The sequence below is a fragment of the Haliotis cracherodii genome, unplaced genomic scaffold, assembly GCF_022045235.1.
Source record: "Haliotis cracherodii isolate W230 unplaced genomic scaffold, xgHalCrac1.p SCAF_8, whole genome shotgun sequence".
Taxonomy (NCBI): Eukaryota; Metazoa; Mollusca; class Gastropoda; order Lepetellida; family Haliotidae; genus Haliotis; species Haliotis cracherodii.
Genome location: NW_027266341.1, coordinates 57041338 through 57068965, shown reverse-complemented (window position 1 = coordinate 57068965; position 27628 = coordinate 57041338). Strand labels below are relative to the sequence as shown.

Sequence of the window (27628 nt, the reverse complement as noted above, 5' to 3'; positions counted from 1 at the left end):
TGTTGTGCATGGAGATTATAAATGCGATACTAACTTCATTTTGATACTAACGACAATTCGTCTCGAAAATGATAAACTAGAGATTTACCAAACTGTCCAATGTGACTCACTACAGCGCCTCCTGTACTGTTACACATTAACAGAGGGGTTCAATACACTAATTGTAACAGCGCGACTTCTAACCGAGGGGAGCCAATTGGCAATCAGAACAGCTCAAACATAACCACTGCATTGAACGGAGTAATCCAGTCGGCGGTGCGTTCGGCTGGGTAACGGATCGCGTATTGTCATGGCTGCTGGAGCTTTTTGTTCTTGAAGGAAGTATCCAGGATAGATACAATGCTGTATTCAATCCGTGTGCTGTCAAAAAGAGCATTTGGCGCTCAGACTCGGTGTTGGCGCTTCGGGAATAACCGTACGGCGAGCACCTTGGCTTGAGTCGATCGATCTGAGAGCAAGGGGGTGGGGCATAACCCTCAGGTGCGTCTAGGGTGTTGGTTGGAAGTGACACTCGGCTTCAAACAGCGTTCGTTGCAAGACTGTATAGCTTGTATGAACCGGTGGATCTAGCAGATTTCAAGTTAGTGACAACTCTGATCGGGTTTCAAAATGGCGAGCGGCGAGGATAGAAACACAGAAAACAGTGTTGTCCGCTACAACACGACCAATGACCCCGAAGCTGTGCACGTGGATCTTCAATCGCCGGCCAAAAACCGATACAAGGGCACCCCACTGAGCCCTAAGCAGAACACCCCCATCGTCCTGTTCGAGAGAGCGTCGGGAAGCTGGTGGAACCCGACTTTTGATTCCAAGATTCTTGAAGACCAACTCTGGAGTTGCTACTTGCCACAAACGCGGAGACGGTTCCAATATGCTCTATTCTACGTCGTGACAGCATGCTTAGCATGGCTCATATTCTTCGGGCTGTCCAAGGAACAGAACTGGATGTATTTCCTTGGCGGTACAGCCTGTCTGCTTTCTGTGACTGTGCTCATCATTGGATTTACAAAGATCCCATTATATGAACGGTTTTATATGCCTATTTCTATAGTCTTTGTGCTTTTCCTAATGGCCTTGATCCTCTGTCCTTTTGCCTTTAAGTCCTCCTCAGATCTATCCACAATTGGGTCTTTTTCAGGATCTGTGGAAATTCTTCTAATGATATACACCTTCATACCCATGCCACTGTTTGCTGCAGTTTTGATAGGTATTGTCTATTCCATTGTGTATGAAATCTTGGTAGCACTTACGATAACGGGAATGCAAGAAGCTACATTCATTATCGGGAAAATTTTGCTCCATTTTTGTATCCATTTGATAGGGATCCATATATTCATAATGTCGCAAGTTCGTCGTCGTAGCACTTTTTGGAAGATTGGACAGTCAGTGATGTCTCGTCGAGATCTGCAAGTTGAGAAACAGCTGAAGGAAAAGATGATCCATTCCCTTATGCCGCCGTCAGTTGCTGAAGCCGTGATGAAGTCACGTGACAAAGATGAAGACGATCCAGATGACCAAAAGAACAGGAAAAAAAATAAGAATAGAAAACAGGAACCTGACAAAGGCAAAATCCGATTCAGGCCATTTAACATGAACCAGCTTGAGAACGTTAGTATCCTCTTTGCAGACATAGTCGGCTTTACAAAAATGAGTTCCAATAAGACTGCTGAGCATTTGGTGAGTCTCCTGAATGACCTGTTTGGAAGATTTGACAAGCTGTGTACTAACTGTGGATGTGAGAAGATCAGCACCCTTGGTGACTGTTACTACTGCGTGTCGGGGTGCCCTGAGCCACGCCCAGACCACGCCATATGCTGCGTTGAGATGGGACTCGGGATGATTAAACTGATCAAGGAGTTCGACGAGGACAACCAAGAGGAGGTTAACATGAGGGTGGGAGTTCACACCGGAACCGTACTCTGTGGAATTGTCGGAACAAGAAGGTTCAAGTTTGATGTGTGGTCCAATGATGTCACTCTTGCCAATACCATGGAGTCGTCTGGCCGACCGGGAACTGTTCACATATCGGAGATGACATACAAGTTTTTGAAGGATCTTTATGACGTGGAGGAGGGAGAAGTGGTTGAAGGTAAGACAGGTTTTTTACAACTCTAAAGCTTTTTATCACCACTGGATTCTTGGGTTGAATACGACCTTGGTATTGCCATGTATTCATTAGGGCTGGAACGAGTCCAGATTTACTACCCAGATACCCACCCCGCTATTTCCCTACCCTACCTGGGGACCCACTGTAGGTATCAAGAGTTGGGTACAAAATGTCTGATTGGGAATAGATTGACCATAGCCCTGTCAAAATGTATTTTGTAAGCGATCTGGTCATGCATACAAATTGTCCGCAAGCAGTGATCTAAATTTAGTATGAAAGTCAAGGGGCTCTTGCTATAGCCCTTATGTTGTTGAGTAAAGAGTAAGTAGTACCTAGATTACTATAGGAGCAAACATCAAGGACCACAGGACTCCACTTAATTCAAAACACTGATAAGATTGGGAGGTCAGGCTCTGTCTCTTGGCTGCATGTCAAAGCACTGCAATTGTATCCCATTGTCATGGATTGTTGCTCATGCTTTCGATCACTGGTTTGTCTGGCCGAGACACAGGTTCTCACAGACTGTCGCGATAAGGATCTATAGAAAATGCTGACTTGGTTTTATGCAACGTTCATTCACTCACTCGCTCGTTCGCATAAGTGGGATCAAGTTTCACACCATCATCTCCTGTGTGGTAGGCGGTTGTGATAGGTCTGTAATGTTGCTGACTAGGCAAGAAACCCCACTCACACACCTCAAGGTACTTCCTGATCAGAACCACCAGACTATCTTTATTTCAAGTCTTCAGGGTCCCAATAAAGATAAATGTGCCATGCATCTGCTTGTTACAAAAAATACCCAAATGCAAAAAATCTGTTTCTGTACAAGACTGCTGTTTTTAGGGCAATACTGTATTAAACATGTTAAATGTTATGAATTACTTGACAGACTAATATTTCCTGTCTCTTAAACAAAAATTATATTGACGAAATGCTGAGAAAAAGATTCCTTACATTTAAACCCTAACTTTAAACATTTATAATGAGATTCATGGAATTCTTTTAGTCTCATTTTGTCTCATTAACCATCACAATAAATTGTACATGTCAAGTCTTTATGGTCATAGAAAGCTATTTCTCTTGCATTACTGGTTCATTCATATTACAGCTTTAGGTAGCTTAGCCTCATATAAAGCTTCTTCTATTGCTCTTTCAGATAAGCCTTTAACGAAATAGCTTCATTCCGCTTCAATGAGGATGGAGTGTCAATAATTAGAGAACCTTTCACAAAAATATCCCACGTAAATAATTTTCTTTCATTTCTATTTTCTTGTATGTGTGTTTTCTTTTAAGAAGTCTGTGATGATAAGTACTGTGCAACATTGAAAGTTTAGCATAACCATAAACACTTTGAGATATATCATGTATGTATAAAGAAGCTCTACATACCTTTGAGGACATGATTCCCAAATATATTGATTTGTTAATGCATTGTAAATGTTCACCAAAGTGACCCGTGAAGATCTGGGGTAGAAATATACTAGAATAGGTCTTCAACAACCCATGCTTGTCATAAAAGGTGACTATGCTTGCCGTGAGAGGTGACTAACGGGATCAGGTGGTCTGGCTCGCTGACTTGGTTGATACATGTCATCATATTCCAGTTGGATCAATGCTCATGATGTCCATCACTGAACTGCCTGACCCAGTCTCAGTTATTTACAGACCATCATCATATAGCTGGAATATTGCTGAGCACGTTGTTAAACAACAACAAACAAAACATGATTCCTAAATATATTCACATGTCAACGCATGGTGATTGTTCACCTGACAATGTTATCCAAGAAGGGTGCCTACCTTTTGTCCACTTACTTATGACTTCGCCGATTTCACTCGTCAATTATTCAGTTTTCATTCTGTATCAAATTTAAAAATTTAATGATTAAATTTTTTGCAATAGCTGAGCTTGACACTCATCAGGGCTAGCATTCCCATAGGCTTTCCTCCTATTACTAACGGAAATTCTAAATCTGATTGCATAATGCAAATAGAGTGGGGTCACAATTAACCACAAGTTAAATACAGACTGGTTGAAAGAAACAGCCGGTTATCACTCTGGCAAAATGGAATACCGTATTCGACGTAATAAGCGCCCCCGCTCTAATAAGCGCCCACGGCGACATTTGCTAATATATTGCTAGTGAACAATCCCAATTAGCACCCCTTCCGATTTTTCAATGTACACAAGACTTATTTATTCGTGTATAATACGCTCTCGTGTGTTATATGCAACCTTAATTATGGGCAATTAAATTCTGGAAAAATATATCTGTCGTATATAAACATTTCAGGCTGTCAGCATAAACCACGAAACTTATCTTTCAACTCTGTTTTTTTTTCACCAAAATAATATTCTAATAAGAGCCCCCTATTTCTAATTTTGAGAGCGCCCTGGGCGCTTATTACGTCGAATACGGTATGTATTGTGGTTCGTAGCACATCTCAAGTATCGTGATGTGTTTCAATACATGAGTGGTGTATTTTGACACACTGGAAACTCACCACAAACCATCAGGAATTGTGTCTTACTTTGAGATGACATTTCAGAAGTTTGGGGATTTTAGCCATAATTTTAAATGACAGCAAGTTCGATACATTGTCTGTTCTGTAAAGCTTGAAACAGAAAAACACAAATGAAGTTATAATCATTGCAGTTGGTAGACCTTTCTGTGTGTCAATGACCCAATCAGACACAATGTCACATTGACCAACATGCAGGGCTTGATCTGTGAACACAATACCTCTAGGCATTATTTGCCATACTATATCACTAATCCGTGGGTTATGTGTAATTTGTCATGCTTTTGGCTCGACGTCACCAAACTGTGAACAAGTCAAGATTATGTGAACATGTTCTTACTATGTTACATCATCAATACATCATTGATTTAGGTGACCATGGCAGCAGATCACCCTATGTTTCAACTGTAATAATCTATTGGACCAGGGCCCAATTGACAAAGCGATCTTAGCGCAAAGACTACCGTAAACCTACGTTAAGTATGGGAGTTACGATGACCTTAGCGCTAAGATCGCTTTGTGCAAGTGAACCCAGGGTACAACCTGGTTTTGTCCAGTGCAACTGTTTTCATGTCAACACGCACCGCATCAGGTGCAAGTTTAATCCAATTCCTTAAATTGAGCGCCGATCAAAATCATGGGCCTGTTTGGAAAATCATAGGTCATTATCATAATCTGACTGGTATCAAATCTTTATATTGTCTCTAGAAAAATGGTATTGCCATGTTTCACATGTTAGTGAGTGACTTGACTCGGGTCATTTGTACCAGCAAATCTGATTGAGATCCTTCAGAATTCAATATGCTTGTATTCAAATTCAAATTTTTATTAATTTCAATCCAGCATTTCATGTTTATCCTAATATCAGAGACAAATTTTATGTTAATGTATAACAATGTCTGAACAACTGCCTTCCCGTGGCTGGTAACTTTTCAGTCAGGCTGCATGAAATTTTCCTTCACTTGCCCGCCTGCTTGGCAGATAATTTTGAGACGACATACGTATTCAGATTAATTAAAACTACTCGTAGATCCTCAAGTAATTGTTTGCATTAATCAATGTGCGATTTGTCTTTATTTTTCATGATTTTTCAATATTCATAATATCTGAATGCTGGCAGATAACTTTAAAGATGAGCAGGCGACATTAATGAGTCACCTGCCTGACTGTCTTGTTGGGTTTAAAATCATTTCAAACACCAGTGTATAATACACTTTCACACATGGCATAGTATTACAATGTCTAGACATATACACGATGTGGACACTGGATTTGTTGAACAGTGTTCCACTTGAGTTGAATGTATACTTGATACAAGGAAAATGTGATTGTTTGGTCAGAAAATTCTGGTTATCCCAAAATCATTTCCGATGTATTGTGAAATCGTTTATTTCTTAATCATGAAGCAGTTTAAGTCCACTAGTCCTTATAATGATAACATATAGCAAACCCCTTAAAAATGGCAAATTCCTACTAGTCCTTATGATACCTTAACTATTGGGCAGTTTGGCAAGGACTACCATGACTACAGTGCCAGTTTCTAACGGTGCAGTTGTTGATAGGGAAATGATATTTGCAGATATTGTTGCCTGTCCAGGATTTACACCAACTGAGCATATTTGCTGTGTGTGATGACTGCCCCATGACAAATATTGTAAAACACTGTCAGGATAGTTAACAGTAGTGTGTGTTTCGTGTTGGTTGCAATAAACATGTAGTATATATGTATATACATTATGAAAATCGGTTGCAGTTGCACCAGTGATCATTGTTATGTTTATGATCAGTGTTCCGCATTAATCAGTTTGAATAGTTCAGTATTGTTGCTTTTCTAGAAATGTTCACATTTATATATTATATATTTTTGATGCTACTATTTTTTCCAAAGCTGCTTTTGTCCTCATTTCCAAACAAAAGACTGGTGACATTTATCTTTTCCACAGAAAATATTACCATCAATCAATATAATGTTTGTCATTTAGTGTAAAAGTGTGGGTAGTTCGCTGTATTGTTAATAGGGCGAGCACAAAGCTTGTTGAGTAACGTGTTATTTCACTGCTGACATCATCAGTATAGGGCATGGTAGGTGTCGATGGAGAACAGTGTTCGTAGTTAAACACGAAAGTCATCGAGTCCTTGTCATGACCCCAATTTTAAAAGTCAAGATATTGAGGTCCCTAGGTTCGAATACTGTAGTAGTGGACCTCATGAACTGGGACCCTTAATTGTGAACACTGAATAATATTAGTCAGGGTTTTACATGATGCTGAAATGTACGTCCAGTGTGCACAAATATATAGAATGGATGCAGAAAATAGAATTTTGCATCCTTGGGACACACAATAATATTCATTGTACCAAATTCTTTACAAGCTCTGTAATTAAAGTAATTCTCAAATCTAACAGTACACTACACCATTTCATTACTTGACAGGACCCTCATATTTTTTAAATTAATGTTTTGCCCTGTGGGGCTCTAGTTTTATATGTTATGGTAACACCCTGTCAGAAAAGCATTGGAACACTACAGGTTGTGTATATGCAACAGACATGACAAAGCTTACAGTTAATTATGCGGTTATTAAGATATATTAGTAGACCAACTTGTAATTGTATCGATTACTTGACGGGTTAACTACCTCCTACAATTACTTCTTGCACTATTTCCACTTTCAGCCTAGTAACTGGGGAATCCAATGGCTGATCCATTTCTTTCCATTAAGGAATGTTGTCTTCGTGATTTAAGGAACCATTCCTGGCACATTCTTGGACAGTAGACTAGCATATTCCTGCTCATCAGCTAGCAGATAAGTTGAGAGATCTGCAAGTACGGGCCCCTGACTGCTTTCGGTGTCAAATTTCTAGTAACAGCTGAGAGCCTCTTTAGATCGTGGCTATATTCTTGAAGCTGCTAGTGCTAGCCCATGTAGGTTGCATGTATATGCTTTATCACGAATATTTACTGAATTTTCTAAATGTTAAATTTGGGCGCAACTCGTTATGTATTTAACATGACGGCAAATCTTATCACCGAACTCACCAAATTTCCTTTAGCATACTACCAACCAATATTTTATACTAGTCAGACCATATGCTAATAGTTTAAAATGTATGTTTCCATTAATATTTGACATTTTGCTGTCCAAAATATTCATCCACGATAATACTCTCATCTGCAAATATTTCACGTTTACATAATGTATATATTGTTTATATGAATGATAACAACAGTCCGATATATCAGTGTCAGTACTTATCATAGAAATGGCCTCATTAATAACATATATGTTTCAGATTGACTTTCTCAAATAGACATGTCTGGATGTATGATTTGTCTGCAGTAAGCCTCCTGGAAATATTACCCATCATTCTCGAGCTATTTGGAATTTTACTCGCTTGTCGGGTTACAGACAGATCAATTTAGGTGTTACAGATTTCTATCCCAAAATACCTGAAGTCTGGACTGCAAAATATAAAATAAAATAAATTTTTATAAAATGACTAAATTATTACTGTATCGTCCTTTTCTGTATTTTTCTGTTTATGACTCAGTCACCATTTTGGGTGACAGAGGGAGGAAGAAGCTATATTTTCTTAAGGCGAAGTGTTTGCAGTCCCAGAGCGAGCTGTAGCTCCCAGACCCTAGAGAATAAATTAAGGATCCAACTCAAGTTTAGAATGATTTGGGCAAGTCTAGAACACCTCAGATTAAGCTCTCAAATTAAGCGTTCTGGTCTCCATTTGTATTTTATGTTTCAGTTTGTAGCTACATGTATATAGTTTAACAGAGCTCCAGATAAGCTGCATATCTGCATAAAATACGCATCAGAAATGCAGATATACACAGTAAAATAAAAATCCAAGCTTATCAAATGCACAACGAACATTACAGATACGCTACAAAAATAAAACTTGTGCGCATCATCAAAATATTGTGAAGTAACCCTGCGTATTCGATTAGCAAATCAGCAACTTATTTTGAAATTATTAACGGGCATTCCGTCAACCTTACCAAACTCCACGATGACAGTTACATCGTGATCATTTGCCATCACACTTTCTTTTCAAAGAATCATGGTATTTTTGAGTCCTATAAAGCTCTCGAACCCACACGACCCCAGTTTGCAGGGACAAGTTGAATATTGTTTTTAAATATTTAACTTAAATACCCACATGTGTAAAAACTAGTGGGTAACAGAAATTTGAATACCCAGATAGAGTTACTGATACCCAATGATTTTTAAATGCATGGGTAAAATACCCGCAACACCAAAAGCCTATCTGGAGCTCTGGTTTTAGATAAGAGAACTTTATTTCTGAGAGTAAATGTTAGTCTAAGTGTGCTGTAGAGCACAAATATACTAATTAAGTCTGTGTAACTTGAAATTGTGACGTTTAAGGTTACTAAATCATTCCATGATTTCCCCTTACAATGTTATGTTCAAGAAGATCAGTGAAACTAGAAATTATATTGGTCTGGCCTATTTTAATTTTCGTTCTTAGTGGATACACATTGATTACACTGTGGAGTTGAGCTTAGTGGTAAGAACTTCATAGCTCCAGTAATATAAGAATTGACATGATTGGGCCTGGATTTCTTCCACTGACACTGCAGATCCCCGAAGCTTGAGTTCTGGATTAGTCTAACTGCCTGAGGTTGGCGAGGCAGGACTAAGATCTCCATTGGAAGTGTCTAATCCGTGGCCATTCACGCACCACTAACAGTGGTTAATCAGGAATGTAGGCTGTGTCCCATTTGGAGGCCAGATCTTCGGGTTAATAATAATAAAGTGGAAATTTGTAATAATGAACAGCATTGATGGTTTTTTCTAACACAGGGGATGTGGTAGACTAACATCTAGTCTCTGAAATGAACATATCTTACAGAAAAAAACCAAGTTAAATTATCTTAATAAAAATGTAATAAAAAGGGGCCAGAGACTCTCTTCATTTTCAGAAACTGCAATATAAGTCTGATACTGCAGTTATCTAGACTTGCCAAACATTATAGACTTGCATGGGCTGTATTATGATAATTTAACACCTTTTTTTGACTGTAAGATATGTTCATTTCAGAGACTAGATGTTAGTCTAGAGACCCAATTAAACAAATGTTTTGACCCGGTTACCATGGTTACCCTGATTATGTTCGTAGGTTTGCCTGCAGAGCATGTTTATATGATTACAAAGGGACACTACTCTGTAGTTATGATTAGTTAGATTCCTTTATCATACTTAGATCAGAAACCATTTTTCTAGCCAGTTACTTTTAGGAAAGCTGCAAGGCTAGAAGTTTAAGTTGTCTGCAATTGCCATTTCCCTAATGGTAAAAGTGTTAGTCCACGACAAAATGTCATAGTCCTTTCTAATTGTACTAGTTTTGGACGAGCAGACTTGTGTTAATGTCGAACTCTGTGCTGTCATATGATAATTACCATTCAAGGAACATTACTCTGTACTAGTGATCCTTAATCCAGACTTGCCAAACATGGCTAATCGTAGATGGTGATATTCAGTCCAAATGTCGGTACAAAATTCCCAAATTTGAATGACAAATATCCCATTTCATGTTATGCCATAATAACTTACATTATGGCTTGTGGATGTGACTTATAGTTCACTGACCAATATGAGCAAAATATTGATATTTTTCCCAAATTGTCTGTAGTGTAATGAGTTTAGAATCCTGGATAAATCTGTGTACTATCTACAACTAATCATTACTCAAGATGGTTACACCAGGTTGGACCCGTGAAGATCCAAGGTAGAATAGGTCTTCAGCAACCCATGCTTGCCGTAACAGGTGACTATGCTTGTCGTAAGAGGCGACTAACGTGATCGGTTGGTCAGGCTCGCTGACGGGGTTGATTCATGTCATCATATCCCAATTGCATGGATCGATGCTCATGATGTCAATCATTGGATTGTCTGGTCCAGACTCGATTATTACAGACCGTCGTCATATAGTTGGAATATTGCTGAGTGCAGCGTTAAACAACCAACCAAACAAACACCAGATTGGACGACGACGGTTCCACTTTTTATCATTCATATCAGTACATATCCATAGTTCACAAAAATGGAATTTGTAGCTTTTAGGTGAAATGAGTTGATATTTATTGGAAAGACAATGAGTTTTCTGTTCACAAAGTTATTATTATCATAATACATCGCAGCGTTCCCTGAATGTGTCAATTCCATTGTGACATCTGGTAAACTTGGTGATAGATTGTGGTTCTTTACCAGTTGCTCTGCATGTGTTTTTTGTTTTTTTTACATTGCTGGTTGTGTATGTGGTTCAATAACTTGCACATCATGTAGTGCGCTGTTTGTTACCATGGTTACATGTATACTACATATCCGATAGGGTCAGCTGCTCTCCACCCAATGAACTCGACATGTATTTGTAGAATCAAGCGCTTCGGCGTCCATGAGCTTTCACTTCGGAGGTTAGGTTACTCATTTTTTTACATGTTCATTATTTTTAATGGCCGATGTAGGGAAACATTTCGTCCTGATTGTGTTGAGCAGGTTGGCCAGGGATTCTTATTTACATACTCTCCCAGAGTGGTGAAGGATTGATTAGGTGAGCCTCGAGAAGACCTGAAGTGCTGTATTTGGGTGCTGATTATTCTTGCTTAATTTGGCAGGCATACCAGTGAAGTTGGAGAGATTCAGACAGTTGGCATGGCTTGTGTAGCGGAGACTTATATATAGGGCTGTGATTTTGTTTTGCCATCATGGTCATTGGTCAGTCGGATCAGTACGTAGTGACTGCTGACATGGGGTTCGTTTTACTGGTATTTGAGTTGAAGGTTGTGTGTTTTATACGTCTTAACCTGAGTGAAGCAGTACAATCATCAGGCACATGCATGACTCTGAACACAAGCATCTGACTGAACACAAGCATCTGACTGAACACAAGCATCAGACTGAACTCAAGCATCAGACTGAACTCAAGCATCAGACTGAACACAAGCATCAGACTTAACTCAAGCATCAGACTGAATTCAAGCATCAGACTGAACTCAAGCATCAGACTGAACTCAAGCATCAGACTGAACTCAAGCATCAGACTGAACACAAGCATCAGACTGAACACAAGCATCACACACATATGAGAACACAGCAGTAGCAGAACCGGTAGTATTACTGCTACTGGATGACCCTTCAGTGTTGTTACGTTGGCTGTCTGTTTTGATATGTTATGCACACAAGAGCTGTCTCGCTGTCCCAGAGGGTTCTATCATGCTCTAGCTGAACACAGTGTTTACGTGATGTAAAGGTTTTACTCACTCATACCCCCTGCAGACCCAGGGCTGTAGTGTTCACTCTACAGGAATGGAGCCATACTGTTCACTAAATACAGACATGGAGCCAGCTTGTTCACTACATGCATATACAGAGCCATATTCACTACAAATATGGAGCCATATTCACTACAAATATGGAGCCATATTTACTACATACAGACACAGAGACATATTTACTACAAATATGGAGCCATATTCACTACAAATATAGAGACATATTCACTTCAAATATGGAGCCATAATTACTACATTGATATGGAGCCATAATTACTACATTGATATGGAGCCATATTTACTACATACATATATTGAGCCATGTTTACTACATACAGATATGGAGCCATATTGTTCACTACATGCATATACAGAGTCATATTCACTACAAATATGGAGCCATAATTACTACATACAGACACAGAGCCATATTCACTACAAATATGGAGCCATAATTACTACATTGATATGGAGCCATATTTACTACATACATCTATTGAGCCATGTTTACTACATACAGATATGGAGCCATATTGTTCACTACATGCATATACAGAGTCATATTCACTACAAATATGGAGCCATATTCACTGTATGCAGATACAGTGCCATATTGGTCACTACATGTATATGGAACCATATTGTGTACTACATATGGAGCCATATTGTTCACTACATGTATATGGAGCCATATTGTGTACTACATATGGAGCCATATTGTTCACTACATACAGATATGGGCCATGTGTTTCACTACAGATTTGGAACCATATTCTTCATGACAGATTTGGGGCTAAGTTTCACTACTTGAAGTGATTTTTCCATCGTTTCATTGTGAAAAAAAGGAAGTACCTTCGATGATATACTACACAATGCCACAAGAGACATATAAAATAAGTTAAAGTTGTTTGAGCGTCATGCTCTTGGTTTGTTAACAATTCATGCTTTTATGGGTCTACAGCTCAAGTTACTCATTAATGACACAATTATTTCCATGTGGCATCGATTCCATATTACGAACTTTTAGTTTCTCTTTATTCAAGATGTTTGAATTAACCAGTCCTTTCATCTCTACTTAAGCAATATTAAGAGTGGAGAATAAATCTTTTTCCTGACAAGCGATAGCTACCGAATCTTTGTTTGTGTGTAATAGATGGAAATCATTGTCCCTCTGCATGTATGACATCACAAGAGGACATAAGGTAGCACTTTTGTTCTCATGCAGGGTATGGATCGTCTGACAGTATGAAGGTATTAACCTCAAAATAAATTGATTTAATTTATAACGTAATTTTGTTTGCCAGAGTGCTCTGTTATAAACATTTTACACAAAAAAAGCAGCAAAATAGGATCTGCAACATTTCAATTTCCTGTATGAAGATTTATTTTTTAAAGATTATTTTTAGGTTTTGATTTGCATGGAAGATTCTGAATATATCTCAAACAGAATTATCTGTCGACCCAAAAATATACTTTAAATACATTAGCCAGTTGGGCCCTACTTCAGAATAGGTCCCCAGCATCCCATGCTGGTCGTGAGAGGCTCCATGGATCTGGTCCCGCTTGGTGCTTGGATGCATGTCATCATACACCAACTGTGTGGGACCCTTGAAGATTCCAGGGTAGAGTAATTCTTCAGCAACCCCTGCTTGCCATAAAAGGTGACTATGCTTGTCGTAAAAGGCGACTAACGAGATCGGGTGGTAAGGCTCGCTGACTTGCTTGATGCATGTCATTGATCCTAATTGCATGGATCGATGCTCATGATATTAATCACTGGATTGTCTGGTCCAGACTCGATTATTTACAGACTGCCGTCATATAGTTGGAATATTGCTGAGTGCTGCGTTAAACAACAAACAAACCAACCAAAGCTTTTTGTAAACCTCATTAGCATGCACACAATATATTCCTGTTGGTACATTGCAGGAAAGCAATGGACAATTTCACAGATGATATGAATACCATCTGAAGCAGTGTGTAAATGAGTGCACATGACGGATGCACAAGTTCATGTATTTTAGACGTGAATACACACACAAGACGATGCAAATGTATGGGTATAGGGCTGGGATTGGGGTGCAACGAGGATATAAAACACGAGGATGTAGTTAATGCATATTTTGTGTTGGCCAGGAAGCAATATGCATGCACCTATTTATCTAATGGTGTTGTATTTCATGGATATATTTGATCCTGCTCAGAAGCCGATATTTGGCCCAAATCTGCAACAATGTCAGAAAATAATCCCAACCCGGAATTTAGCATTCCTACTTCATATACTAAACAAAAACTGTTAGGGATCATGAATATTTTGGGGGGAATATTTTTTGTAGTGAAGACTAAGCACACTATTTCATATACAATATTCATGATCTCTAACGTTATTTCTTTGGTATATTATTATGACTTACAACTAATGGTATAGCTTTGCAGAAGTAATGTGTATTTCACTGATAACAGGTCAAGTATTAAGAAGAGGTGTTAATACATAGTTTGCATTATTGTATTGAATGCAATGTTAAAATATTTTTAAATTTATGAAAATAAGAATTTAAGAAAAATGTCAAATTTTGAACAAATGAAAACAACCACCTATTTGATTCCCTACTTGCCAAGAGCACTTGGTTTGGAATCATGAATTATACCTTTATTTTTCACCATATTCACCAAAAATTTATATTTTGTTTATGTTTGTAGCATATTTTTTCTGTTTAGAATGTTACAGATTGGCAAGGTTTAGGTATTTTCAATCAGGTCGTTCTAACAACACTTTACTTGTCGGCTTACTGTTAATTTGTGGATCTAGTTTAATCTGGCAATAAGCGGTTACCCTAATCAAATAGAGGCAGTGTCTGAACTTCTCACAGAGCACAAACTACAGTGTCTAGACAGACAGGAGAAATGGCCGCCTGACCATTGAATCCAGATTACATGTATCTACAGGAATCTTCAGCGTAAAGCCGTTGCTGGTGATGGATAGATACCATTGGAAGGCGATGAAATATCGAGGAAATGTGCATATCACAGTACATCAGACTGCAGCACCATATATTTTAATGTGTTCAACCTTAATAATCATTTAACTCTCGTATTTAATTAGCTGTATACACTAGGGCTGAAACGAAAACACAATGAGGCGAATATGATTCGTATCATGTATATAGGGTAACTATTACGAATATCAATTCACGATTACAATAACAAGACAGCAGCTGATGTATTATTTGTTATATTCAGTGAAGCAATAACAGCATAAAGTATTTGACATGGTTTGTTGATTATTAATATATTACACATTTATATACTGCACTTATCCAGATACTTGTATGACAATGACCAGTAACCCCAATACTGTCAAATTATTTAGTATGAGATTGTTGTCGTTTGAAGAAATCTATGCATATAATGTGTCCTTATGGATTTTTATGTAAATGCAAATGCTTGCATATTCATAAATGTTCGATTCTTGTGGCCACGAATAACGAATTCAATTTATGAATGGATAGGGTTCGATTCACTGAATACGCGAGTGAATCGTAACAGCCCTAGTATACACCTTGAGGGGTGGTGATTGGCAGTTGAAGCGTTTGTTTGTCATGCTAAAATCCAGGCTTTGATTTCCCAAATGGGTACAATGAGCGAATCTGATTTATGGTGTCACACGCTGTAATATTGCTGGAATATTGCTAAAAGCGACAAAAAAACATATATACTTACTCAAGCACCTGTGAAGCACCTTTGTCTGAAAATTAACTTAGGGTGAAAATGTTTTATTTTGGCCAGTCAGTTTTTCTTTTACCTTTTATGGACATAATGATTGAACCTACCCCAAATATTTTTCAATAGTTTTTTAATAATAAAAATGAACATATTTTTATTAAGTCTTGATTTGATTTATTTTAGGAAATTAATCACTACTCAACATGTTTTATTAAATTTGCATCCAGATTAATGGCATATAAAGAAGTAACCATGTGTCATATTTATTGAGAAACTCACCCAAGTGTCTTTTGATATATAAAATGTAGCAGCATGAGTGGATAAAATCTTAAAACCCTGAGGTTTGCTGGTACTAGGGTAAGCCATCAAGGAAAGATTCTGTTTATCTTTCAAAATAATTCTTCAACCTTTTTCAGTTTGTAAACAGTAACAAGCAGTGTCTGAGTGTAAAAGCTACACCTAACCGCTTCAGTGGCAGATGGATTAGTGATGTCATTTGATTGTGATGTCATGGTAACCGATAATGTCACAATGGTCTGAAAAGCATTCTGATGTAATTTTATTGAAGTGATATCTCCTAGGAGACAATGCTTGATCTCACTAAGCCCTATATTCCCCAGAATCCAGTTTGGGATGATAAATAACAGTAAGCACCCCCTTAGCAACTTGTAGACTAATCTGTAAGTCATCGTTATAAGCTGTCTCCACTAAACAAAACACTGAAATATTTTACAAAACATTGTATGTTACAGATTTTTTCACATAACTATTATCGAAAATGTTTTAGTTGCCCATTTTAACTAAGTTTGTTCACGATATCTGAAAACAAACTTATCTTTTGGATGGTTTTGATTTAATAAGTGCCCCCATGTGCTATTATTATGGTGACTATGGTACAAGGCGAACATGAGATCCTGTGAGAACATTTGATTTTAACTTCAAACACCGACTCCGATGTCACATTACTGTCCAAGGGACGTTATTCTTTTCTTCCAAGTTTCATTTGTGTGTGTAAACCAGTATATACTACTCAAATGAAGTTAAAGAGCACCCAATTTTTTGACATGACGAGTTAAACTGTAATAGCATGACAGATTAACTATAGTCATTCTGAAAAAATAGTGTAATCGTTAAACTTCTTTTGAGTACCGTAGTACCAGTATAATAGGTACCGTAACTATATTACGATGAGTGCACTGTTGATTTAGCTTTTCTTGCAGTTTAACTTCTATGGGCGAGTGAGTGAGTGAGTGAGTGAAAAGAGTCATATAGGCAATTTTTCAGCCAAGGTGTGACTTGAGTGAGTGAGTGAGTGAGTGAGTGTATGGACAATTTGAATGACACAACAATAAATACACTGGTTAGAATATCAGTGAAATAATAAAAACGCTCTTTTACATTTTTTTTTCAATTTAATCTTTTAGGGCAGAATCCAAAACCAATCTATATCTCGCCTGAATTGTCGACAAAAGAGTATGCAAATAGTTTTTTCATTCAACTTAACCGTTTCTATTTGGGGCCGACGCAGAAGAGGGCAATGACATATCACACGTACTCAGCAAGCTCTTTACGGGATTCAACTACTCTCCACCCAAAGTGGCTGGTTGTGCTGAATGAAGCTTGGGGTTCTAGAGTATTATCCCAAACAGGAAACATGCATTATTTAGTGATTGGCCAGAAATAGAGCCAGGGCTATTAAGGTCTGTGTATCAGGTCCCCTGGGTGCTGTAAACTCAGCCTTCCCTGTAGGGGCTTCTATTTGTGGACCGATCACTGTAATTAGGATGTGTGAGAGTGGCAGTATTGTGCTTGATAATTAGCATGAGTTATAGAATGCCAATTTCAAGGGTTATTGATCATTTTGATGGGGCTGATATTGGTTGATATATTTTATATCGGGATATATTCAGAGTTGATGTGAAACATTTAGGGTTCAGGGTTGAACATCTTTATATCGGGGAAATATTCAGCTGATGAAGTTGAAGTGAGACTTTTACTTTTCCAGGATTAAACAAATTTCACATCTTTCACTTTCTATTTAAATTTTTATACTGCTGGTAAGCTGTGTCTTATAATGATTTAAGTATGTTTATGTTTTCACTCATATTATTTGGTAGATAATGTCTTTCAAGTGACCAATCTGTTACCTATGAGAATAATATAGAGATGCTTATTTGAAATGCGGAGAAAGGATATTTGTTTTAATAATTTAGTATTTAATTTTTCATAGACTTAATAACAGTTGTTTTTTTACTTAACAGAGAGGATGCTTATTGGCAACTCTTAAAGATAAATGGTTAGACAAGAAGAAGTGCAGACTATTTGAAACAAAACATTCTGCTGTAATTTTTGTGAGGTTTATAAAACGTTTTTTTTTGTTAACTGTTGCTTTGGTGCCAATTATATTTTTACTGTCCCAAATACCTGGTAATAGTCCCATGTGATGGTGATGCAAGACCAAGTATTAACAAATGGTAAGCCTTGACTGGTTACCTTGATATTTAAGCTAGGGAACTGTTTTTTACCCCAATGATGTAATTATTTCTTGATCTGTGAAGATCCGGGGTAGACTAGGTCTTCAGCAACCCATGGTTGTCGTAAGAGGTGACTATCAGGATCGGGTGGTCAGGCTCGCTGACTTGGTTGATGCATGTCATCGTATCCCAATGTGTGGATAGATGTTCATGATGTCAGACTTATTAACTTAACCTATCATTCATACATGTAAAACATTTTCTTAATATGAGTTTAATATGATTTTCAACCTCCGCTGTAGTAAATATAATTTCCTACACTCAAAAAAGGATCCACTGAACCGACCAATTTAAAATAATGACTGATGCCTATCACTTGTTCAATCCATGGAGGGTCGATAATGTGTTGATTTTACAGTCTATGGGGAAATCTTTATGTATTAATACTATTATGAATATTACAATGGCATGACTCTATATGTCATTGGTTTCTCATGGGAAAGATGCTGTCTAGTCAACATTGTATATGTAATGTGGTCGTAGTGCAGTGTTTTCAGACGTGGATCGGACAAGACAACAGGTTCTCACAGATCCAAACATGTATGCTGTAATATTTGAGCAGAATAGCATAATGAAAAGACGAGTATTGTGCTGTGTTGTCTGTGGGAATGCAGGCACTGTGCAAATCACCTGTGTTTCTGTGTTTGATGGTATCTGTTAGGTACTTAGCTCTCTGTCAGCATTGATGGCCAATAGCACACTATTGTTGTATGCATATTGAGAGTCTGTGCTTCAGTGGACCTGAATGTCTTATAATTGTGGTGTCAGATGTTTATGTTGGGTATGTTATTAATTGAAACGAAAGAGGTTCTATTCTGAAAACTATCCAGGCATTGCACCTACAACGGCCATATGATGAATAAAACTATTATGTTTGTAGAAATAGTATGATGACTGGATATTAGAATTTGGCTCACCTAGGCTGCTGGAGTTACATTATACCCAGAAACCAAGGCGTGGTTAGACTAAGCGGCCGAGGTTAAACCGAATGACACCCTTATACCTGGGAATTAGTGTTAAGTTTTCAGCTTTCATTTGACACTGAATCTTTTAATTGGTTGTTTGAGGAAATGAGACAATCATGGCATGAGGTCCTGTGTTGATTTTTGCTGTCTCTGTTTATAAGGTGTGATGTTGTTTACCTAGCATTGTCATATTTTGTTGTCTGTGAATTGATGTTGAAGTGAAATACTCTTGAGTTGTGGAATCTTTTGAGATGTATTTCTTGTATGATTGAATCTTTGCTGATCTTATTGTACTGTAGAATCAAAAACGAATCTGGCTCAAGCTCTGTGCTTTTTAGACTTGCACTAGTCTCCAAGGAAATGATTAGTTTTATCATAATTCCTAGGTTATATAGATAAGAACAACCTGTCAGCTCATCTAGACTTGCCTAATATCATAATGAAGTCATAATACATACACAGGTAGCCTTGTTTAAAGCCTTTATTCAGTGTAGCCTTGGAGAGCCTTGGAGAGCCTTGGAGAAAGGCTAGGTGCTGTTGTTCCGCTGTATTTAGTTCTGTTGGAATTTATAGGGCACATATCAAGCATTCGTGGGTGGTACAGTTGGTTTAAGACTCAGTAATTTACTGTGCAGAGTTGTGTCTCTTTGTTGTGACAGGATCATGTTTTTTTACCAGATTTATTCTTCATCTTCCATCATTTGGCAACACAATATCCGTGCTCGTTGGGAGCATCAAAGTGGTAAAAAATTCAATCTTGGACTTCATTTCCACATTAAGCTGACATGCTGGGATATAACTAGAATAATATTCAAATTGGGATTAGGCATGTTAAATAGGCCCAACTCACTCCGGAATCTGAAAACAAAGCAGTGGTGGTGTTGAAATCAAAACAGCTACTGCTGTTTCATGAAATCTTTAGTTGTGCACAGTCTTACAAAGTGTTATTTGTGCTTTGAAAAGTCTGATCACTCCCTGATTGGGAGTATCTTCTATAATTAGCCCTCATCACTTAGTGGTTCCATTTCCCTCCAGAGGAATCGGCATGACATTGATATCTCTGAACAGGAATCTATTGATCTACCAACTGACTGTTGTAGAACACCCCCTGAATGAAATGGGAAAAAGTACTGTTTGATTGTAAGCTTTTGAGAAAGCCTAGATGCTATGTGTGTGGAACCTTTTTGATGTTGTGTGGAGCCATTTTGATGTGTGTGTGTGGAGCCTTTTTGATATGTGTGGAACCCTTTCTATGTTGTGTGGAGCCTTTTTGATGTTGTGTGGAGCCATTTTGATGTGTGTGTGTGGAGCCTTTTTGATGTTGTGTAGAGCTGTTTTGATGTTGTGTGTGGAGCCAAGAGCATGTATTGCTTATCAATGGATTGAAAATTGTAATGTGGTTTTATGGAGAGTGACCATGTTGACTGATCCACTGGAATCATCTCCTTCATGCCGGTGCCTGATTGTTCTTTGTAAAGTGGTTCTGCTGGATATTATTTATTTACTTGCTTAATGAATTTTATGAATTACAAAGCTTCTTCATTATGTGGTTTAGAACTGATCAAGTTTGCTTACTTCTTTGAATGTTTTTCATCGCAAATTGTTTGATGAATAATGGAATTTTAATGTCTTTAGGTAGGATTTGTTGAAATGGGAAACTTGTCAGAATATAATTTTTCATGTTTGAAGTGTCTGTTCAGGTTAACAATAATTGTTTATTTCAAGATTTGATGAATTCAAACATTAATGTAAATATTCAAATTATGACTTGACTGTTTTTACCCATTTTTATCTGTTTATCGTGAATATTGTTTATTCTGGTTTGGGTGTGAGTAGATAAGGTGACACGGATCAGATGTATAAACACACTGTACATAATGTATATTGTGCATGGAAAGGTCAGGCCTGATACAAACAGTCTGTAACGAGTTGTCAGGAAGATCTGTTCTGCAATGTTCAATGGTGGCCATATTGGCTGAAGAAGGGCCATGTGTTCTGATAACAACAGACTTGGCTGTTTATATTTCCAATCGTTAAGCACATCATTGTTCTTTTTCTACAAAAAAAATACAAATATTGTTGAAACTTACAGGAAATTAAAGTCAACCATCAGTTTGTTGAACATCGTTGTTATATAAATAGTTTGTTACATGTAAACAGAGGCATTATTTTTTATGTTTTGTTCAGATTGTTTCCCTGTACATTTTCTTTTGACTTTAACACTGCAGTTAAGATTAAATCATTATGCTAGGTCAAAATGAGTGAGTCGCGTTTAATGCCGCTTTGAACAGTATTCCAGTTATATTACGGTGTCAGCTTGTGGGAGGAAAGCCTGAAGTGATGCAGGTCTCAGATGTTTACTACTTTGGTCAAACCCACGAGCACGGGTATGGTGCTGAAAAACCTAGAAACAATGTCAGGGTGAACCAGGATTCGAACCTATTATCATAGGTTTCTGGTGTGCCCAAGGGATGCAACTCTGCAGAAGGAATTGCGATGCCTTAGACAACTGGGCCACCCAGTTTTGTAATATCTGACTTCAATAATGTTATTGCATATGAAACGTGGCTGATGGTGTAACATCATACAAGAACCGGGTATTCATGCTATCAACCACCGGTTTGCTTGCCTCAGTAATGTATAGGTTGCTGTGATATATCTGAAATATTGCTGACTGCTGTGTAAAACAAGTAGATCGCACTTAAAAGTTTGTTTGTCAAGATAGATATTAAATCATCACTCTGACTTCAACAGCCCCAACCCACATCAAATCTGAGCTCTTTCCTCCGGGTGTTGGGGAACCATATGTATGAATGTAAAGTTGGTTTAATCCACAAAGGTATCGCCTCTAACCTTCATAAATGCATGGCATTGCGAAGTGGATGGTTACAGGACTGTTTGGCTATCACATATCTTCCAAGCACCTACTGCATTTTTGTTCTATAGTTCCTGAACCGATTCCCCAAACAAGCCATGAGAACCTTCAGTTGTATGTCTGTGAACTGCTGGAGGCACATGTTGGAAAATATACCACTTAATAATCGGAAACAGAGGACGGCAGAGCCATTACTGGGTACTGTGCAAGGCATGTAGTGTTTGATGATGCCCAACCATCTGCTGGAGCAGGTGGGATGGGTTTAGCATCACGGCGCCATTCTTCTCTTCACTGTAGTACCTGACCTTGCTATGAGGTGTTGTTAAAGAAACGTTATTGCAAGGAAAACATTGTCTGTTTTTAGCATGTTAAGTTTTGAAAAATATTGTTTTGGTGTTTAGATTTGCCGACCCAATAGTAAATAAGTGTGGAGTAAATGTTTATTTGTAGTATATGTCTGTTTTCTGTCTGTCTGTTTTGTTAATTTTCACACTTAAAGTAAATAAGCTACAGGGGTAAGTCAGTACGGAATGGGAAACTTTTTTACTATTAAAACAAACTGTTAATTTTAAATAAAAATTCATTCCAATATTTTTTAAAGATTGTTTTGGGAATAACATCTTCAGATAAAGCAGTAAGAAATAGAAGTCCTAAGCACTTGCTTATATAATGATAATAGCATGTTGATATGATTTGGAAATAACCCATAGATAGGTCAGGCTAGTTCATGTTAATGGCTCACTTCTTCTCGATGTGAGGTGCAGGCAGGTGTAAAGATAGATGTATGTGTGTGATGTTTGTTTGTTTGTTGTTAAACACCACCCTCAGTAATATTCCAGCTATATGACGGTGGCCTGTAACTAGTCCAGTCTGAACCAGACAATCCAGTGATTGACATCATGAGCATCGATCCACATAATTGGGATACCATGACATGCATCAACCAATTCAGAGAGCCTGACCACACGGTCCCGTTAGTCACCTCTTATGACAAGCATGGGTTGCTGAAGGCCTATTCTACCCCAGATCTTCACCGGTTGTATTTGTGTGAAGCCAAGGGGGAACCGGGACGGGAATGTGGGGATGAGCGTTTAGAGATGCAGGAGGGTGAGAGTGTAAGCAGTATTCATTCTTGTTGCTGAAAACATTTTGCTCATTCTAAAAAACGTGGAGTCACTTTTCAAAAAGGTGAGGTGAGAGATGGTGTTTTAAATGCACTTATGTGTGGCTGTTTGTACTACAAGTCCAGGGCCCACTTGCACAAAGCGATCTTAGCGCTAAGACTATTGTAAGCCTATGTTAAAGTTTGGGAGTTACGATCATCTTAGCGCTAAGATCGCTTTCTGCAAGTGGGCCCAGACTCTTGTGCTAGCCCACTGAGATGCTGCAGTTTAACATGAATACCCCACTCAGACACAGTATACTGAATCCAAGCACAGACAGTCCTTCTTTTAGCCCCTTAATGCCAAGCAGCAGACAGGGTAACATCAAGTACCATCTTTTAATGTCTTTTGGTATGACGTAGCCGGGATTCGAACCACCGACCTTCCACTCTTGGGGCAGACGCTCAATCCTCTACGCCATGGAGGGAATTATTTTCAAAAAGAATCCAAGGAAATGAAACAACGCATTTCCTTGAAATAAACGGTCAGTCCAAGTTAATGTTACGCCCATAGTGACAGCAGGGCTGTCATAAGCTGCCACTTGTTATCTCGCTTGCTGATCTTCTGAATGGAAGGCGACAAAATTATGTTCCATTGAATTATTACTTGCATTGTCAATACTCTTATTTTATTTGTACTCAAAAGTGCTGTAAAACTCTTGCCACCACCGTTAAACTGTCAATTATCGGATATGAAGGTAGGAGCTTAACTCATTTATCTCTAAGAGCCAATCAAACAGGCTGTCAGACACCTGCAATCAACACATCCGCTTCAAACTTTTACATCCTTCGATCTAATCCAACAGCGTAATGAAGGTGTCGTAGTTGGGAGGACTTTGCTTCGTGTGATGTCACTCTCTACTCCTTACCATATACTGGCAACCTGAGCATTTGACGAATGTTTTTGTTATAAGTGCATATCATGATTACGATATGAGATTAATTTGGATTTTAATGGATGGATGGATTGTTGTTTAACGCCGCACTCAGCAATATTCAAGCTACATGAAGGCGGTCTGTAAATAATCTAGTCTGGACCAGACAATCCAGTGATTAATATCATGAGCATCAAGTCAGCGAGCCTGACCACCCGATCCTGTTCGTCGCTTCTTATGACGAGCATAGTCGTCTTTTACAGCAAGCATGGGGAGCTGAAGACCTATTCTACCCCAGATCTTCACGGGTCTGGATTTTAATGAAATCAAACGTCCAATTCCTGCACATACTATGGAGAGAGAGAGAGAGAAAGAAAAAGAGAGAAGGAAGAGAAAAGAGAAAAAGATGGAATACCGCAGTGCCGTACTCTGGAGAGAGAGAGAGTTATGAAATGGTTCTTTTCACCATAGTACTAACAGGAGCTATGGATATAATGACGTCTAAGACAAAGCTTTGATATCGAAAAGGTCCAGGGTGTCGATCACAACAAAATTTAAATAAAATGCCCTGGACGATAGAGAGGGAGGGAGGATGACTGAACAGCCAGCATAGCGTGTGGGTCAAAATGTACCCAGGAGCTGCTGCAAGAGCACGGAGAATAACACTGTGTCATTTGCTCAGTGATGCTACCAGGCGAAGGTCGATGTTTGTGTTGAGATTTTGAAAGGCTGCGTTATGGTGGGTTTTAGCAGATGTAAAATATTGCACCCTATCCCCATAAGAGAGTGGATGCAAATCATTTTGTCTTCGTGAGTCCTCTTGGACACAGAAGAGTATGGATGGTGGATTGATTGAAACTTTATTCAATTGAAGCCTGTATACTGCTCCCAAAAAGTTAAGGATGGCATGAAGTTAATTATGGTAATAGGAAAGAATTGGATGGTTCTTAACTTCTTTTGGGTAGTATATATAAGATTTTTAAATCTTTCTGTCCTGATGCAAGAAATACAATCAATGTGTGGAGAGTCCATGTCCGATTAATCAAGTCAAGTCAAACAAGGAAATCGCCATCTATAACAAGCGTAAAACATTGCATGCACTTGTATTATATGTACTGTTGGTACAGCGGTCACCACGAGACCACTATTTTGATGCCTAGTACCCCCAAAAGAGTCTACAGGACTGCCCGATATTTAGGCAAAGGCAATCCTTTGGGCAAGGGAGGTAAATGAGTTATGGAAAAATACACACACAGATCGGTTAGAATTGTAATTATGTAAAAATAAATATCTTACAGTTGTGTTTTTATCTCATCAAAGGCCCAAACAAACTTATAATATGGTGCAATCTCATGTCCATCCAGGTCAGTGGGGTTGCCTAGTGGTTAAATCATTCGCTCGTCACGCCAAAGACCCAGGTTCGATTCCCCACATTGGTACAATGTGTGAAGCCCATTTTCCAGTGTCCCCTGCCAAAATGGCATAAAACCATACTCACTCACTCATGTCCATCCCTGTCAGCCATCTTAACTTCTTTTTGGAAATACCCAACTCGCACTAGCTGTGACGTGACCCATTAGATAACCATGCCCCACTACCCTGAGGAAATTTTCAACATGTATTAAAAACTTTCCTCAACCACGTTTGCTATCACAACTTTCTAAACTGTTTGTGAACATAGATTGTATCTTGTTTGCTTGTTTGAAGTAATAAGAACCATTCATCCTTTTGAAAACAAGACACAGAGTGCCTGATATTCAGATATTGATAGTGACTGCGTTAACCATTTAGGTGCAGCTTTTGTTGATATTTACAGCAGCACAGTAATATGATTTTCATAAGTTGGCAAATGGACTGTTTTAACGGTCTCTCATGATGTTAAATGTTGTGTGGCTAATGCTTCAGTCAATCAATGTTGTGCTACATGGACTGAGGCATAAAGATAATTTTTTTCTCATACGCATATATCAAGTTTCAATCCATCTCATAACTTGTCATCTGAACAGCTAACAAGTTATTTGCACTGATCGGATTGATCCTGAAATCTTAATTTGTTTAACAGGTCATTTGTTGTGAAAGTGCTTTAGGAATGTTATTGGTAATGCTGTATCTAAACTTGATGTGATTTTCTGTATTGAATGAAGCAGTGTTTGCCACGTGTGTCTGTTTATTGTCGTGATTTTCGGGCAGTCTATCCTTGTGTGTTGTGTTAATCTTAGGAGAAATAATATTTTGATCAATTTAACCTCGGAGTGGCAGTTTAAATAATATTTCCTCTCAAATCATTTCCAAAGCATGTTCCGATGGTGAATCAGTCTGTAGGTCATTGTCAGAAAGTTAATTCGCTTCAGTTTTAAGATCTTATTTTCTCACATAATTTCCTTTGCTTGTTGGACTGTGGAAATAGCTGAAGAATAACTGCTTGCTTTGTGAAATGTTCGAAAGATAAACCTGATGAAAATGTGAAAGTTCAGTGATGTGGTGACCTTGAAAGCTATGATGAATATGCCAGTGCATCTAATGGACGATGTGCTGCAGAACACTGATCCTGAATTACGATTTGTATTTTCGTTGCTTCAAAATTGGCAGATTTCGGTTGATTCCACATAATAGAATGGATAGGAAGCACGTCCATTGCTTCGGGCTGAAATGTCATCCAAATAATTCATTGACGACATATGTTCCTTGAGGGATCTGCTGCTTGTTTTTACCTAATCTGCCAACGGCCCTCATTAATTTTAACGACAAATTCAAAATGGGGAAAGCGTGTTCTCTTGGACATTTGTTATTTCAGGAGTGTTAATTATGGTGACTGCCGAAGATGAGGGTGATTTTGAATTGTGGTACACTGGCCTGACCAAATTGTCGGCAATAGTCCTGAGAGATTAGTGCTGGTTAGAGATGATTAGAAGTGATTAGTGGAGTCTTGTCAGGCTATTGGTTTTTGCGTTGTTAGTGCTAATTACCCATCTCACTAATCATTCTTCAGAAATGTTACTATCTCTTGGGGACTAAAATAAATCTTGAACATAAAGAATGGAAAAGGAATTGTGTAATAAGATCGTCTTTGCCTTCCTCTTCTGATGATATTCTGTATTAGAAAGATTTTTACAGAATCAATCACATTTGTAAGATTATTACGGAAACAAATCAGGCCATGTTGGATTCGGTTCCCACTTGTAGAATGTTGAATGTTCTAATGACACTTGTGGGTTGCCCGAAGGACTTCCGATACTTACTAATCAGTGTTGTTTATGAATCTTTTTAAGATTCAGGATATCATTTGTGAAAATGGAATCTTGTTTGTTATAAGGTTTTTGCTTTTATGACGGTTGGTTTATGGAACCTCTAAATTTCCCAAATGATGAAAAAAGTTAGATGATGATGATGATGATGATAGTCATTGTTTATTCCTGTTGTGTCTGTCAAGACACTTATTTTTCAAAGTTGTGTCACCGTCACCTAAATGTAATAAAAAAATTGTACCGTATGTGGTAATTGTCACCCTGGCTTTCTGGTGGTGTAATGTTTTCCTGTAATAGAGGTAAAACTGGTCC

At 38.2% G+C, this 27628-nt stretch overlaps 1 protein-coding gene across 6 annotated transcripts in view; it reads left to right on the top strand.

Moving 5' to 3' along the window:
• The first annotated feature begins 242 nt into the window (after nucleotides 1–242).
• LOC139450227 (adenylate cyclase type 9-like) overlaps nucleotides 243–27628 on the top strand; it is a 71509-nt gene continuing 44123 nt past the window's right edge. For all 6 annotated transcript variants that reach the window (XM_071231902.1, XM_071231901.1, XM_071231900.1 and 3 more), the window contains exon 1: nucleotides 243–2089. In XM_071231902.1, coding sequence (XP_071088003.1) covers nucleotides 610–2089 — 1480 coding nt within the window. In that variant the 5' untranslated portion in view covers nucleotides 243–609. The remainder of the gene's footprint in view (nucleotides 2090–27628) is intronic.